The 13,043-nt window shown below is 51.7% G+C and overlaps 1 protein-coding gene across 1 annotated transcript; it reads left to right on the top strand.

Moving 5' to 3' along the window:
* Positions 1-10,484: 10,484 nt before the first annotated feature.
* On the top strand, positions 10,485-12,392 carry LOC135920136 (tigger transposable element-derived protein 6-like). Its single transcript, XM_065454238.2, has one exon. It carries the CDS (start codon positions 10,705-10,707, stop codon positions 12,361-12,363), a length of 1,659 nt encoding a protein of 552 aa, XP_065310310.2. The 5' UTR covers positions 10,485-10,704; the 3' UTR covers positions 12,364-12,392.
* Positions 12,393-13,043: the final 651 nt, after the last annotated feature.

Genomic DNA, 13,043 nt, shown 5'->3' on the forward strand with positions numbered 1-13,043 from the left:
GACTGCAACGATTGTAATGGCATCATTGGAATCAGACATATGCTGGCGGGGTGCCCCGCGACTCTCCCCAACCTCATTGAAGAATGGACACAGTGGGAGAAAAGGATTCAAAGCCCATTGTTTCAGGACCAACTAAGGGCCGTCCAGAGGGCCCATGATGTCGCTGAAAGGCTTGGCCTGACAGTGCCAACGTGGGAGCGGCCCGCCTTGACTTAAGAAGTCGAGCATCCGGACCTCATTCCAATAAATGTTTTCACACACACACACACACCGCGGCCCGCGCAAGCGTTAACTGGGCCTCCCCGCACGAGATTCTAGGCATGTCCCACCCACCCAAACCAACGGAGGAAACGGAAACAATACCGCTAACTTATCAAGCACTACTGCAGCACTATCGGCTTGGACGCAGAGTATACCCTCCACCACATCCAAAACTAACGAGAAACGAAGGCACTGACTACAGGCGACTCCAGAGCAATAACTTTACCCATGGAAGCTTACTGCATCATTTCCACCCGACGCAATTCAGCTACGTCTGTCCATACTGCAACGTACCAGAGAGCCTGGCGCACCTCCTACTGCAATGCAAGCAAACCCGAGAAACCATCACAGCGGCACAACTAGTAGCAGCAGACGCAGACCCAAACCTCCTTGCTGAAACGTGGGAGGCTGCGATCTCCAAGCCGAACCTGGTCGACCAGCGCGAACTCGTCGCCCGGGCCCGGAGGGTGATCCAAGCCAGAGGGTTCCTGGAATAAGGGATCCTCCCACCTCGACTGACAAGTCACTGCTTTAAATAAAGGTTTCATCCTCTCACTGAGGGAACCGCAAAAAAATAAAAATAAACAAGTAAAAAAATAAAGAAAAATAAAGTACTCCTAAAGCATGCTCGCCGCGCGAAGTACGCCACAGTGAAAATGAAGTAAAAGAATGGTGAAACAAAAGGTTTACGATATAGACTGCTTGCGAAGTTTGACTTGCATGGTGTAACACTCGATGTAACTAACACTGCTTCGCTGTTCGACCACCTTCCCCGACTGAAAGAGACGGTTTCTTCTTCCTTTTTTTTTTTTTTGAGAGCATGTACCTTATCGCCGTAAGCGCGCGTGGCAAGCACGTGCCTCGCTCGATGATCGGTGGCCTCAACGCACGTGCTCTCACGCGAAACGCTAACTTCGTCGCAACTTCTTTTTCGACTAGGTTGCAGCTCAGAAAAGACACCATCAAAACATGCGCCTGTACATGTGCATAAAGCAGAGCTGGGCCCCTATCTCTGCGTTCTATGGGGTTGCTCACTGAGCTCGCTATGGAGCGATCAAGGAGGCAGCCGCCCTCCGAGCAGCCTCTGGCTGTTGCGGAGTGGCCATTTGCCTTGCGCTTTATGACGTGCGGCGGAGTGCTTGAAGCTTCGTGCTTCACCTCTGCTGTGGTTTCTCCCGGAGTGCCACTTGCTCCGGGATAGCCCTTCTCTCCCCACACTTCTTACTTTCCCCCTCTCCCTCCAACTTCCATCTCCCTTCCCCCTACCACTGCCTTTGGGAGCCCCTTCCCACCTTCCAAGCAGATCATAGCAGATCAGCGTGCGCGAAGAGGCGTTTAAGCGTCAGGTCGAATAACGCAACCATGGCTTCAGTCGTCGGACTCGTGGCGCTAGTGGGACACATTGTGGCTAATACCACAGTTAGACTGGCAAGCTCGCGTTCCTCAAGGCTACCTTTCACGTTGAATGATTAGAGTCAAAGCAATGCAGCCAATCGTCAAAACGATAGAAGTCTACGCATCTCCAGTGGTGGGCCTTGCGCCGAATATACGGAGCTTTGGATTAGTTGTTCCGCACATTGCATCCCAGCTATAATTATGGGAAGACGACGAGTAGTGCGTGCTCCTGAGGAAGAAGCTGCCTACCGCGAGCGTCAGTGAGAGTTGGCTCGTGAATGGGCTCGTCGTCGTAAGGCCGACCCCGAGCTGCGCGCCAGAGATGCCGAGTTTAAACGGTAGCGGGGAGGTTGACCCCGAGCTGCGCCATGTAAATCACCACCTAGACAAAAACCTCACGCGCAAAAAAAAAAGAGTGGGGGGGGATGGCGGAGAATTGCAAAAAAAAAAGCCCTCCTAAAGCATGCTCGCCACGTGAAGCACGCAAAAGCGAAAATGAGGTGAAAGAATGGTGAAACAAAAGATTTACAATATGGACTGCTTGCGAAGTTTGACTTGCATGGTGTAACACTCGGTGTAACTAACAGAGCTTCGCTGTTCGACCATCTTCACGGACTGCAAGGGGCGGTCTTTTTTTTTCTTGTAATTTATTAGCGCTAGAAAACGCCCTTATATACGCATACACACACACGAACACTCATGAAAAGCGCCCCGTCGCACCTCCTAGGGTGTTTACGTGTGTGTGAGTGCGTGCTGATTACCGACTAGCCCAGCTATAGGTTCTTCTATATTGTGCTAATAATGCGCTGTTATTGGGTGAAACGCCGCCTCGTACAAGTAGGTTCTTTTTTTCTCCTTTAATTAAAACGATGGATCAATGCGTTTGTACGAATAATGATACCCCATGGGCTGCGGTCAGTAGGAGTATCCTCAAAACGGCATATTCAAAGCAGCCGCTCACGCTACAGCATGCGTTCAAGTTTAATGTCTCCCAAAATTTGCTCAATAGGAGACTTTCCGGCAGTTTGCTTAGTATAAATAAATCAACTTCACTTCCCTATCAAAATGCACGTTGATTGTTTGAGGTTGCAGATGAAGGTCTCTGCCGGACGTGGTTTCAGCGGCTTGACAACTGGTTCACTAGTACGGAGGGAGAGAGAGAAACAAGGCAAGAAGGTTCGACAGACGGACATTCGGTTTGCTACCCTGCACGGGGGCGAGGTGATGAGGAATTAACCGGAAAAAAAGACCAATGAGAGAGATTCACTTGCACAGAAGCGTCTTTTCAGGTACGTTCATTTTTTAAAAAGTCACGAGGACACTTCTAGCTTTCTGGGTTGATTATGGATGAGGCCAAGCACCTAGAATATTCGCTCCTGTCAAGAGTCTTCGACCTGAACCAGTTGGCCGAGGGCGCTCCGAAGAGGCTGACGTTGGACGTCAAAGCGTGCAAGTGCAGAAGTGCCTCGTGCTCAAGGGGCAGTGAACCGGAACCTATCTCGCAGTTTAAATGATTTCCCAATGCGAGTACATAGCAGAAACCTGAAAACTTTCACTGGAAATCTTTCGCGGTAGTCCCTCACTTCTGCTATTGCACATACTGTTAAGAACGGCCAGCTGCAGTGCAAGTTTTGCCAACCAGTTGCGACTGTGGAGGCAACATCCCGGGAGCATCGCCGCCAACCTCTAGCCATGGCGTGGCTAAGTCGACTTTGTGTCTGTATCAATACGCGCATCCTCCACTCTCCGTCGCTTCAGCTAGGATGCGTTCTGATTGAAGGAGTTCGACGAAGCAGGCTTTGTGCGCAACACGACAAAGCGGACCTGATCTCCTACGGGCGGGGGAGCTGCCGCGGGAACGCCGACGGAGGCTCCTTCCCCCGGACCGACCAAGACACAAGACAACGCGCTACCCGGAACGGCTCCAAGTTCTACGAAATTCTTGTGGTGTCGGTTTCGGACCGTGAACACGTGTGTGTGTGTGCATGTGTGTGTGTAGACCGTCCTGCGGAGAGGCGGCTAGTTTGCGATGACTAAACGAACGTTCGCGTCACCTTGTATCGAGGGGGGACCGAACTGCTGTTGTGCTTGTGCTCGACACACTTCTCTTAAGCAGTTATGTTGGACTGAAACACTTCTCTTAAGCAGTCATGTTGGACTGAGACACTCTCTCTCAAGCAGTCATGTTAGACAGATGTACTTTCTCAAACAGTCATGTTAGACTGCTATAAATACTCTAACTAAACCCATATTCCTCGTTCTCGATGAGAAGCAGTCCTTCCCTTCATCAACGTCCTCAGCATGGATAAGTTGGACGATGTGGCCATATCACACTGTCATTCTGATAGCGCCCAGACTGTTAACATGTGACGCCTACCTCACCCCTTTTGAAGTGTACTTATATCGCTCCCTCCCATGAATAAACGCCTTTCGTTACCGGATCACCGGCTTGCCTACATGGTGGCAGCGGAGCCCAGTTGAGATGACGACGACACCACCCCCGCCTACGACGCTGCCAGTTCCATCGACTCTACTACCGGCGCCGAAACCCCTGGATACGTCAGACGACGCCTGGCTTGGTTGGAGAACATGGAAGAGTGAGTTCGAACTGTTTGCCACTGCTACTCAATTGACTAAGCAGCCAACCGATGTGCAGGCAGCAACATTTCTCGTGAGCATAGGCGAAGAAGGCAGGAAAGCATTCAGCACTTTCAAGTTCGACGCGGACGAGGACAGAAATGACGTCAAAGTTTTGATCAAGAAATTCGAGGACTACTACAAGCCAGCAAACAACTTAACCCTCCACGAATTCCGCTTTGGTTCAAGGGACCAGAAAGAAGGCGAACCATTTAATGACTGGTTGATCGAACTGAAAATTTTAGCCAAGAACTGTGAATTCGGACTTCTAGAAGACCGTATGCTACGCAGCCGTATCGTTCTAGGCGTCCGAGACAAGCGTTTGCAGCAGAAGCTATTAGCGGAAAACCCTTCTTACCAAAAAACGGTAGACATTTGCCGCATTGAAGAGCAAGGGAAGCAGCACTTCCAAGAGATAAGCGCAGCAACAGGCGGAGCGCAAACGACGATAGTGAACTCGGTTGCGACGGAAAAGAAGCTGTGCAGTAGGTGTGGCTACCAGATGCATCTTGGTGGAAATTGTCCAGCGAGAGGAAAGAATTGCAGGAAGTGCGGTGCACAGAACCATTTTGCCCAGGTTTGCAAATCAGTCGGCGCCACGCATAACGCCAGCCGTCCAGGAAAAGAGCTACGGGAGGTACGGGCCGAGACAGACGATTTTTTTCTTGCGGGGCTAGCGATAAACTCGCTTGAAGTTGATAAATGGACAGCAACAGTTTACATCGAAGGCCAACCTGTCACGTGCAAACTGGACACAGGAGCGAACTGTTGCGTTATCTCCAAAAACGAGCTGGAAAGGTTACCTGCTAAGCCAAAGGAAGCCTGCAAGGTGACTCTAACAGCGTTCTTTGGTCACAGGATTACGGCACAAGCAAAAATCAAGCTTCTGCTTTACGCTAACAACAAAAAATGTGAAGAACAATTTTTCGTCGTCGAGCACGATGTTCCAGTCACGCACAGCGGGGCAGTCGCAGAACGCCTGGGGTTCATATACTGCATACAGAAAGTCTACAGTGAAGAACTATATCGCCCAGCCCAACCTTTCGCAGATGTTTTCAGCGGGCTAGGACAACTGAAAGGCGTGGAGTACTCGATGAAGCTGAAACCCGGCAGCGCGGGAACCGTCGTGCCTGCTAGGAGGGTCCCCATCGCCCTGCAAGACAAAGTTCTGGCAGAACTGCAGCGCATGGAGCAGCAGGGCGTCATTACAAAGGTAAATGAACCAACCGAATGGTCTAGCCACATGGTGACCGTGGTGAAAAAAGAAAAAGTGCGTATTTGCCTCGATCCAACCGCCCTGAACAAACAGTTGCTTCGAGAAAATTACCCCATGCCCACTTTAGAAGACATAGTTCCGTGGCTGTCCGGGGCAAGATTTTTTTTTTTTTCTACGCTTGATGCAGCATCGGGATTTTGGCAGATTAAGCTAACGGAAGAAAGTTCAAAAATCTGCACTATGAGTACGCCATACGGGCGCTATCGCTTCCTGCGAATGCCCTTTGGAATATCGTCAGCCCCAGAAATTTTTCAAGCTGCAATGCATCGTTTGTTAGACGGTCTACCCGGTGTCGCAGTTGTAATGGATGATGTACTAGTCTGGGGCAAGACAAAGGATGAGCATGACTGCAACCTGACACTCGTACTGACACGCTGCCGTGAGCACAATCTGCGACTCAACCTCAAAAAATGCACCTTCCTGCAGGCAGAGGTTCGCTACTTGGGACACATCCTCACTACGCAAGGCCTGCGCATCGACCCGGAGCGTGTTCAGGACATTCTGGAAATACCCGAGCCTAAGACCAGTAAGCAACTGCAAATTTTTCTCGGCACAATGAACTATGTACAGCGTTTCATTCCCAACATGTCTGTCTTGACGGAACCGCTAAGAGAACTACTGAGAAAAGATAACGCATGGGTCTGGACAGAAAAACAACAGGCCAGTTTTGAAGCACTGCGCCAGGCACTGATAACAGCGCCGATTCTTTCCTACTTCGACCCGAAGAAGGCAGTCACGCTTTCTGTCGATGCTAGCCAGTCGGGCGTAGGGGCTGTTTTGATGCAAGACGGCCATCCCGTAGCCTTCTCGTCCAGATCTCTAATTAAGGCACGTTTATAGCCCGACCATAGAGAAAGAAATTTCCGACGTTATCGGCGCGCGGGCGAGCGTCGTTCGTGGTCAGTCACGCTACGTCGGTGGCGCTGCGCCAGCAGAGATGCCATCCCCTGTATACTTCAACGCGCGCGCCGTCGGCTGTTATCTTCGGAGCATGCGCAGAACCCAAAAGCCGTCTGCGGAGTTGTGTTGGCGCCTTTTTCCTTCGCGCGCAATACATTGTGGTGCGAGAGTTCCGCCGACTTCGACGCGCGAATGGCTCAGGAGCCATATCGGCGCCGGGCCCGTCGGGGAGCGTCGGAAGCCGCCGGTTACGTTGGCTGCGCCGGTGCGCCCGACTATAGAGGGGTCGTTTTCGCCGACGTAACGTAGCGTGCGCGCGCGCGGCCGTTACGTCGGACTATAAACGGCCCTTAACAGAGGCACAACAGCGTTATGCGCAGATTGAAAAAGAAACGCTTGCGATAGTACATGGGTGCACGAAGTTCCATGATTATATTTTCGGCCAAGCAGACGTGATCGTCGAAACGGATCACCGGCCTTTGATACCGATCTTCTCCAAGCCCCTGCATCAGTGCCCGCTTCGTTTGCAGCGAATGCGCCTCAGCTTGCAGCGTTACGCAGTAACTTTGCAATACAAACCGGGTAAAGAGCTATTCCTAGCGGACGCGTTATCGCGGTTTCCTAATAAGATGGCACTGCAAGAAGAAACCGAGCAGTTTCAAGTGAATGTGCTTGACTATGTTTCAGCGTCGGAACACCGCTTGAAAACATTGCGGGATGCGACAAACGAGGATCCGGCACTGATCATCATCCGTGAATACGCAGAGACGGCGTGGCCGGAGCACAAGCATGGTGTCCCAGAGCCGGGAAGGCCATACTGGACCTACAGGGAAGAAGTTCACGCACAAGATGGGCTAGTCTTCCGAAGCAACAAGGTCATTATACCGAAATCGAAACGGGCAGAGATCATGCAGCTCCTCCACGCAGCGCATGCTGGAGCAGATAAGATGAAAGCGAGGGCCAGCAGTGTAATGTTTTGGCCAAATATGTCCGCAGATATTAAACAGTTTTGCAAGACCTGCAAGGTATGCCAAATGCACCAGCCACGAAACCAGAAAATGCCCCTTTTGAGCCATGATGTTCCGACCCTGCCATAGGAGTCCGTAGGCGTGGATCTGTTTCACTATGGCGGTCGGGAGTTCGCCGTCATGGTTGACTTCTATTCCTTTTTCTTCGAAGTCCGAGAACTTCGCCACACCACGTCTAATGCGCTCAAGACTTGGTGTGCACAAGTTTTTTCGGTGCATGGGCTGCCACAGAAGCTGTATAGTGACAATGGGCCCCCCTTCAGTAGCTCAGATTTCAAAGATTTTTTGAGTAAACTAGACGTTGTGCATGTCACGTCAAGTCCATATCACCCGCGTTCTAATGGCATGGCGGAAAGAGCTGTTCAGGAGGCCAAACAGCTGCTCAAAAAGTGCTCTTTTCGCACACCAGATTTTGAAATTGCTCTGCTTGAGTGGCGTAATACCCCCAGGGACCCAGTTCTGAAGTCTCCTGTGCAGAGGCTCATGGGGCGGCAGACCCGGATCCTCCTGCCGGTACCAACAATCCACCTGGAGCCAGAGGCCATACCCAGCAAGGAGGTCCACGACCGTCTCCAGACGATCCGGCGCCGGCAAAAGATCCACTACGACCGCAGCGCCAGGAACCTTTCCCCGCTGACGCCGGGACAACGCGTAACGACGTACGACACTCTCCAGAGAACTTGGGCTCCAGCTGTTGTTCTAAGGCCAGCCGCAACGCCAAGATCTACGATTGTGAAGACCGAAGACGGCCATGAAATCCGTCGCACAAGAGAACACCTGCGAGAGGCAGCACCTCAACCGGAGCCAGAATCAACCTCGCAGGAGCCTTTAGAAGACGACCTCCAGCCTGGACAACAGCAGTTACGCAGGAGCACAAGATTGCGTCGGGAACCCTGTCGATACCCGTTGCCAGATGAAACTTCTAGACCTTATCATCATTAAAGGGGAGATGTGGCCATATCACACTGTCATTCTGATAGCGCCCAGACTGTTAACATGTGACGCCTACGTCACCCCTTTTGAAGTGTACTTATATCGCTCCCTCCCATGAATAAACGCCTTTCGTTACCGGATCACCGGCTTGCCTACAGACGACGGCATGGGCCAGCTACCTTCGAATTCATGCCGGACTCCAATCTTGACAACGGATCACGAGCTATGGGATTGAGCCCCCAATCCTGACAATACCGCCTGGCATACTCGGGTGTTCTGCGCGAAAGCACGCTTGCCGTTGACGGTCTGTTGTTCACAAAGCGCTACGAACGAATCGTCATGTTGCTCAGTTTGAGCGTTATAGCTTGAGGAGGCAGGTGGGTAGCTTTCTGGGTGGGTGCATGAGTATTAAGAATGTCCCACGTCTCTATATTGCAGATATGTTAGGAGCGAAATGCCTCCGTTTCGGCAACCGTTTTCGTCTCGCTCTTTACTGTACAGAAAACGTTGCCCATATTGCGAAAGCGGCGACGAGCACCGAATACGCAATTTTCATCCAGCATTATTTGAGACAGACGCCCGTACGCAAAGTTCCTCATAACCTGGTTTCGTGGCCGTGACCCGGTGCTGCGCGGAAGGAGGGGGCAGGGAAACGCCTGCGCGCATATAACCATATGGGACTCCCGTGAGGGCTGTTTTTTTTTCTCTTGCCGTTTTTATTATTTTTGTTGTTGCTGTTGTTGTCGTGAGTTTACCCTTTACAATCATAAATGCGTTTGTGTGCGTAACCGTATTTAGTCTTTGTTGGTGTCGAACATTATTGTCGTTTCTCCCCGTTCCTTTGTGCTGTTTTTGTTTGTTTGTGTGCGTTTTGCCTTTTGTGTATGCCACGATTTGTGAAGGCAATAAGAATCACATGCGGATACAGTTTTATGAAATGGCTTCTTGTCGCATTTATGTATGCATCAGTAATTATTTTTCCAATGGTTATTTTAGTTTAGACATGCATCGCACGGTTGAGGGAATATTGCTACGGAACACCATTTGCGATCACGAAGAGGCGAGCAGTGTGAAGACGACGAAAACGATTAGAGGCTAGCGCGGGCTGTTGCCTCTTGGCCAAGCGCGGCGTATTTTCTTGTAAATATACTTGTATATAGCTTTTCATCTGCGTCTTCCTACGTAACAATATTATTAAAGATTTGTTCGGGCTGAGCTAAGGTTTTCGCGCGCCCCGCTAGTCTGCCCAAGTCAGACCAGTGGGAGGGCAGTTTAGGATAAGAGTATGAGGACTGCGTTGCTCATTTCGTTGCGGCGCCATCGCGCAGCACGTTTTGGGCATAGGAGTCACATCGCGGAGAGGTCGCTTTCGAACTTTGCGCGCGCGGGCCACCGCTTTCTCTCTCTCGTTCCTCAGAGGGCGCTGAACAGCAGCGGGACCACTTGCTGCTGTCCACCCCCGAATGGTCCAGAGGCTCACCCGATTGGTCTGTTTGGGTGGGAACCCACGTTCCCTCTCTCCTGGCGGCTGGAGCCGACCGGGGAGTGGGAACGCGGGGAGAAGCTCTCGGACAGCGACACGGTGCGTACTGAATTCCGATTCTCCCGGTCACCCCCTTTGGTTGGTCGCTTTTGCCGAAGGTTCTCGACCCGAGGCGGGTGCACACCTATCCGCTGCTCCTGTTCTGGAGGCCCAGCCAAAGAGACGCGGCTCACTTCACGTGCGCGGTCGTACTGCACCGAGTCGCCCTCGGAGCCTACACTGAGCTGAAGGAACGTTGCCCTGGTAGCACAGTCGCTGGGAGCCATCCTCCCGTATAGCGGCGTGGATGTACGCGGACGACGTCACGGTTTGGGTCACGCAAGGTTCACTGGGAGAAAAACAAGAGAAGCTACAAGAGGCTGCGCGCTGTGTCGAAAAGTACACCAGAGAGAGGGGACTGGTATGCTCCACAGAAAAATCCGAACTACTGAGAGTAGGTAGACACCCCACCCAAGCAACGCTGGAAGTAACGCTTGACGGTCAAAACATCCCGGAAAAGAATACAGTTGAATCCCGCCACAACGAATACCGCCACAACGAAATTTCCGCGACAACGAATAATTTTTTATTCCCCGCGAGTATCCTATAAGAATTAATGGCCTAAATTTCTCTGCACAACGAACCATTTTTGCAGAGCGTTTCCGCTTCAACGAAATTTTCGCGTTCAAAATCGAAACCGAAACTAGTTTTATTGGCGAGAAGTCCAAGTCAAATCCAAAGCCACATTAAGCATGAAATCACGTGATTGCAGTTCCGCCATTTTGGCTTTGTGTCGTGGTCGCGTTGTTCACTCGCTGCCTTTCTCTTCGACAACGACGAGTTTTCATCCGCAGGACACGATGGCAACGCAAGTGAAAAAACGCAAAACTCTTTCCCTTGAGCAAAAAGCTCAAATAATCGCCCAAGCAGAAAGCGGAAGGAAGAAAGCGGCAATTGCTGAAGACTTCGGAATTCCTGCAAGTTCGCTGTCAACGATTCTAGGCAATAAGGACAGCGTGAGAATGGCACTTGCTTCAGGCACATCCTCGAAGCACAAAAAGGTGACGCGGCCCCTCCATGAAGAGTTGGACAAAGCAGTGCATGCGTGGTTTGTGGAAGCACGAGCCAGCAACGTCCCCCTGTCCGGAAGCATCGTCCAGCAGAAAGCCTTGAACTATGCATGCCTACTTGGCATTGATGATTTTAAAGCCAGCATTGGCTGGCTAAACCGTTTCAAGGCCCGCCATAACATCGTTGGAAAAGTGTTGTGCGGCGAGTCAATGTCAGCAGACGTGGACGGAGCAGCTGCTTGGAAGGCGAGTAACATGGCCGGAATTTTAAGCAACTTCGCGCCTGCAGACATTTACAACGCCGACGAGACCGGGCTATTCTACGAGATGTTGCCGGCTAGGACGCTCGACTTCAAGGGGCAGCGCTGTCACGGCGGCAAACACAGCAAAAAACGCATCACAGTGCTGCTTTGCACAAACATGGATGGCTCGGACAAGCGTCCGCCGTTAGTCATAGGCAAAAGTGCCAAGCCGCGCTGTTTTAAGGGAACTCGTAGCCTACCTGTGCAGTACAAGGCGAACAACAAGTCATGGATGACCCGCGCTATTTTCACCGAGTGGATGATGGCATTCGACCGCGACATGAAGCGGCAGGGCCGTAAAGTTTGCTTGCTTTTGGACAATTGTTCAGCGCATCACTCCGACGAAGTCAAGCTCACTAACACGGAGCTGAGGTTTTTCCCTCCCAATTGCACGTCTGTCTTACAGCCTCTCGATCAGGGCGTGATTCTTAGCCTGAAGCGCGCTTACCGCGGGAGGTTAATTCAGCGGCTGCTTTTTAACACTGAAACCGGCCGAGACACGAAGGTGGACTTGTACGTGGCACTGCAGATTATGTCTGCTGCCTGGAGCACACTGGGGCGCTCAGTAATTGTGAACTGTTTCAGGCACGCCGGATTTGCCGAAGGTCGACCCGTACACTCTGCTGGCCTAACACCAGGCGTTACAGACGACGACGAAGAGGCGTCACCGGCTCCGGGGATCGCGGCCGCCTGGAAAACGCTGGGAGAAATAGGAACCGTGCCGCCTAATCTCGAGCTCGACGAATACATCGGCGCTGACGCTTGTGTTGTTGTTCACGAAGATGTGAGTGATGAGCAGATCATAAAAGCTGCCCGGAATGATAAGGACTCTTCCGATGAAGAAGACGACGACGTACAGGAAGCGCCGGCTGCGGCAACCGCCGTACAGGTGATGGACGCTTTTGATGTCATCAGGAATTTCGTTGCTGTCCGAGACGACGATGTTGCAATGGGTTTGCTGACCGAGTGCGAAAATCGCGTGACGGCGTTGCTCGCCGTGAAGCGTAAGCAAACCAAGCTTACAGATTTTTGGCATTAAACGCCTTTGCTGCTGCTTGGGCAATTCTTTCTGCGTTTCACGTCAAATTTTTGCGATAACGAAGTTCCGCGAGAACGAATTTTTTTTCGTGCACCGTGAATTTCGTTATAGCGGGATTCAACTGTATGATCAAAATCCTGGGCATGTGGCTACAGGGCAGCAGAAAATGCAGCCACACCATCAGCCTGCTGAGCAAAGTGACGGAGCAGGTGGGCCAGATGATCAACAGGGTCTCCCAAAAAAAGATACGGCATGAAAGAGGAAGACACACTCAAACTCGTCGGCAGCCTGGTCGTCAGCCGAGTCATCTACTCGCTACCGTACCACGCGATGACCAAAGGAGAGAGGGAACAGGCGGACACGATAATCAGGAAAGCATACAAGACGGCTCTCCATCTGCCAAAAACACGTCAAACGAAAAACTGCTCCAACTGGGCATCAGCAACACTTTCAGCGAACTGGCGGAAGCCCTGCTTGAAACGCAAAAAGCCAGACTCAAAAGCACCCCTGCAGGGAGAGCGCTCCTGACTAGGCTGGGACGGGACACGAGCGGACATGTAGATAGATACGCAGACGTGCCCGACTGCTTAAGAAAAACAATAAGCGTTAGGCCAGTACCTAAGAACATGGACCCCAACCTCCACGAGAGCAGAAGGCAGGCGCGAGCCGAATACGTGCAA

This window comes from Dermacentor albipictus, chromosome 1 (genome assembly GCF_038994185.2).
Source record: "Dermacentor albipictus isolate Rhodes 1998 colony chromosome 1, USDA_Dalb.pri_finalv2, whole genome shotgun sequence".
NCBI lineage: Eukaryota > Metazoa > Arthropoda > Arachnida > Ixodida > Ixodidae > Dermacentor > Dermacentor albipictus.

Coding starts and splice junctions, on each gene's coding strand:
- LOC135920136 (XM_065454238.2), top strand. CDS start 10,705: ATGAAATCACGTGATTGCAGTTCCGCCATTTTGGCTTTGTGTCGTGGT.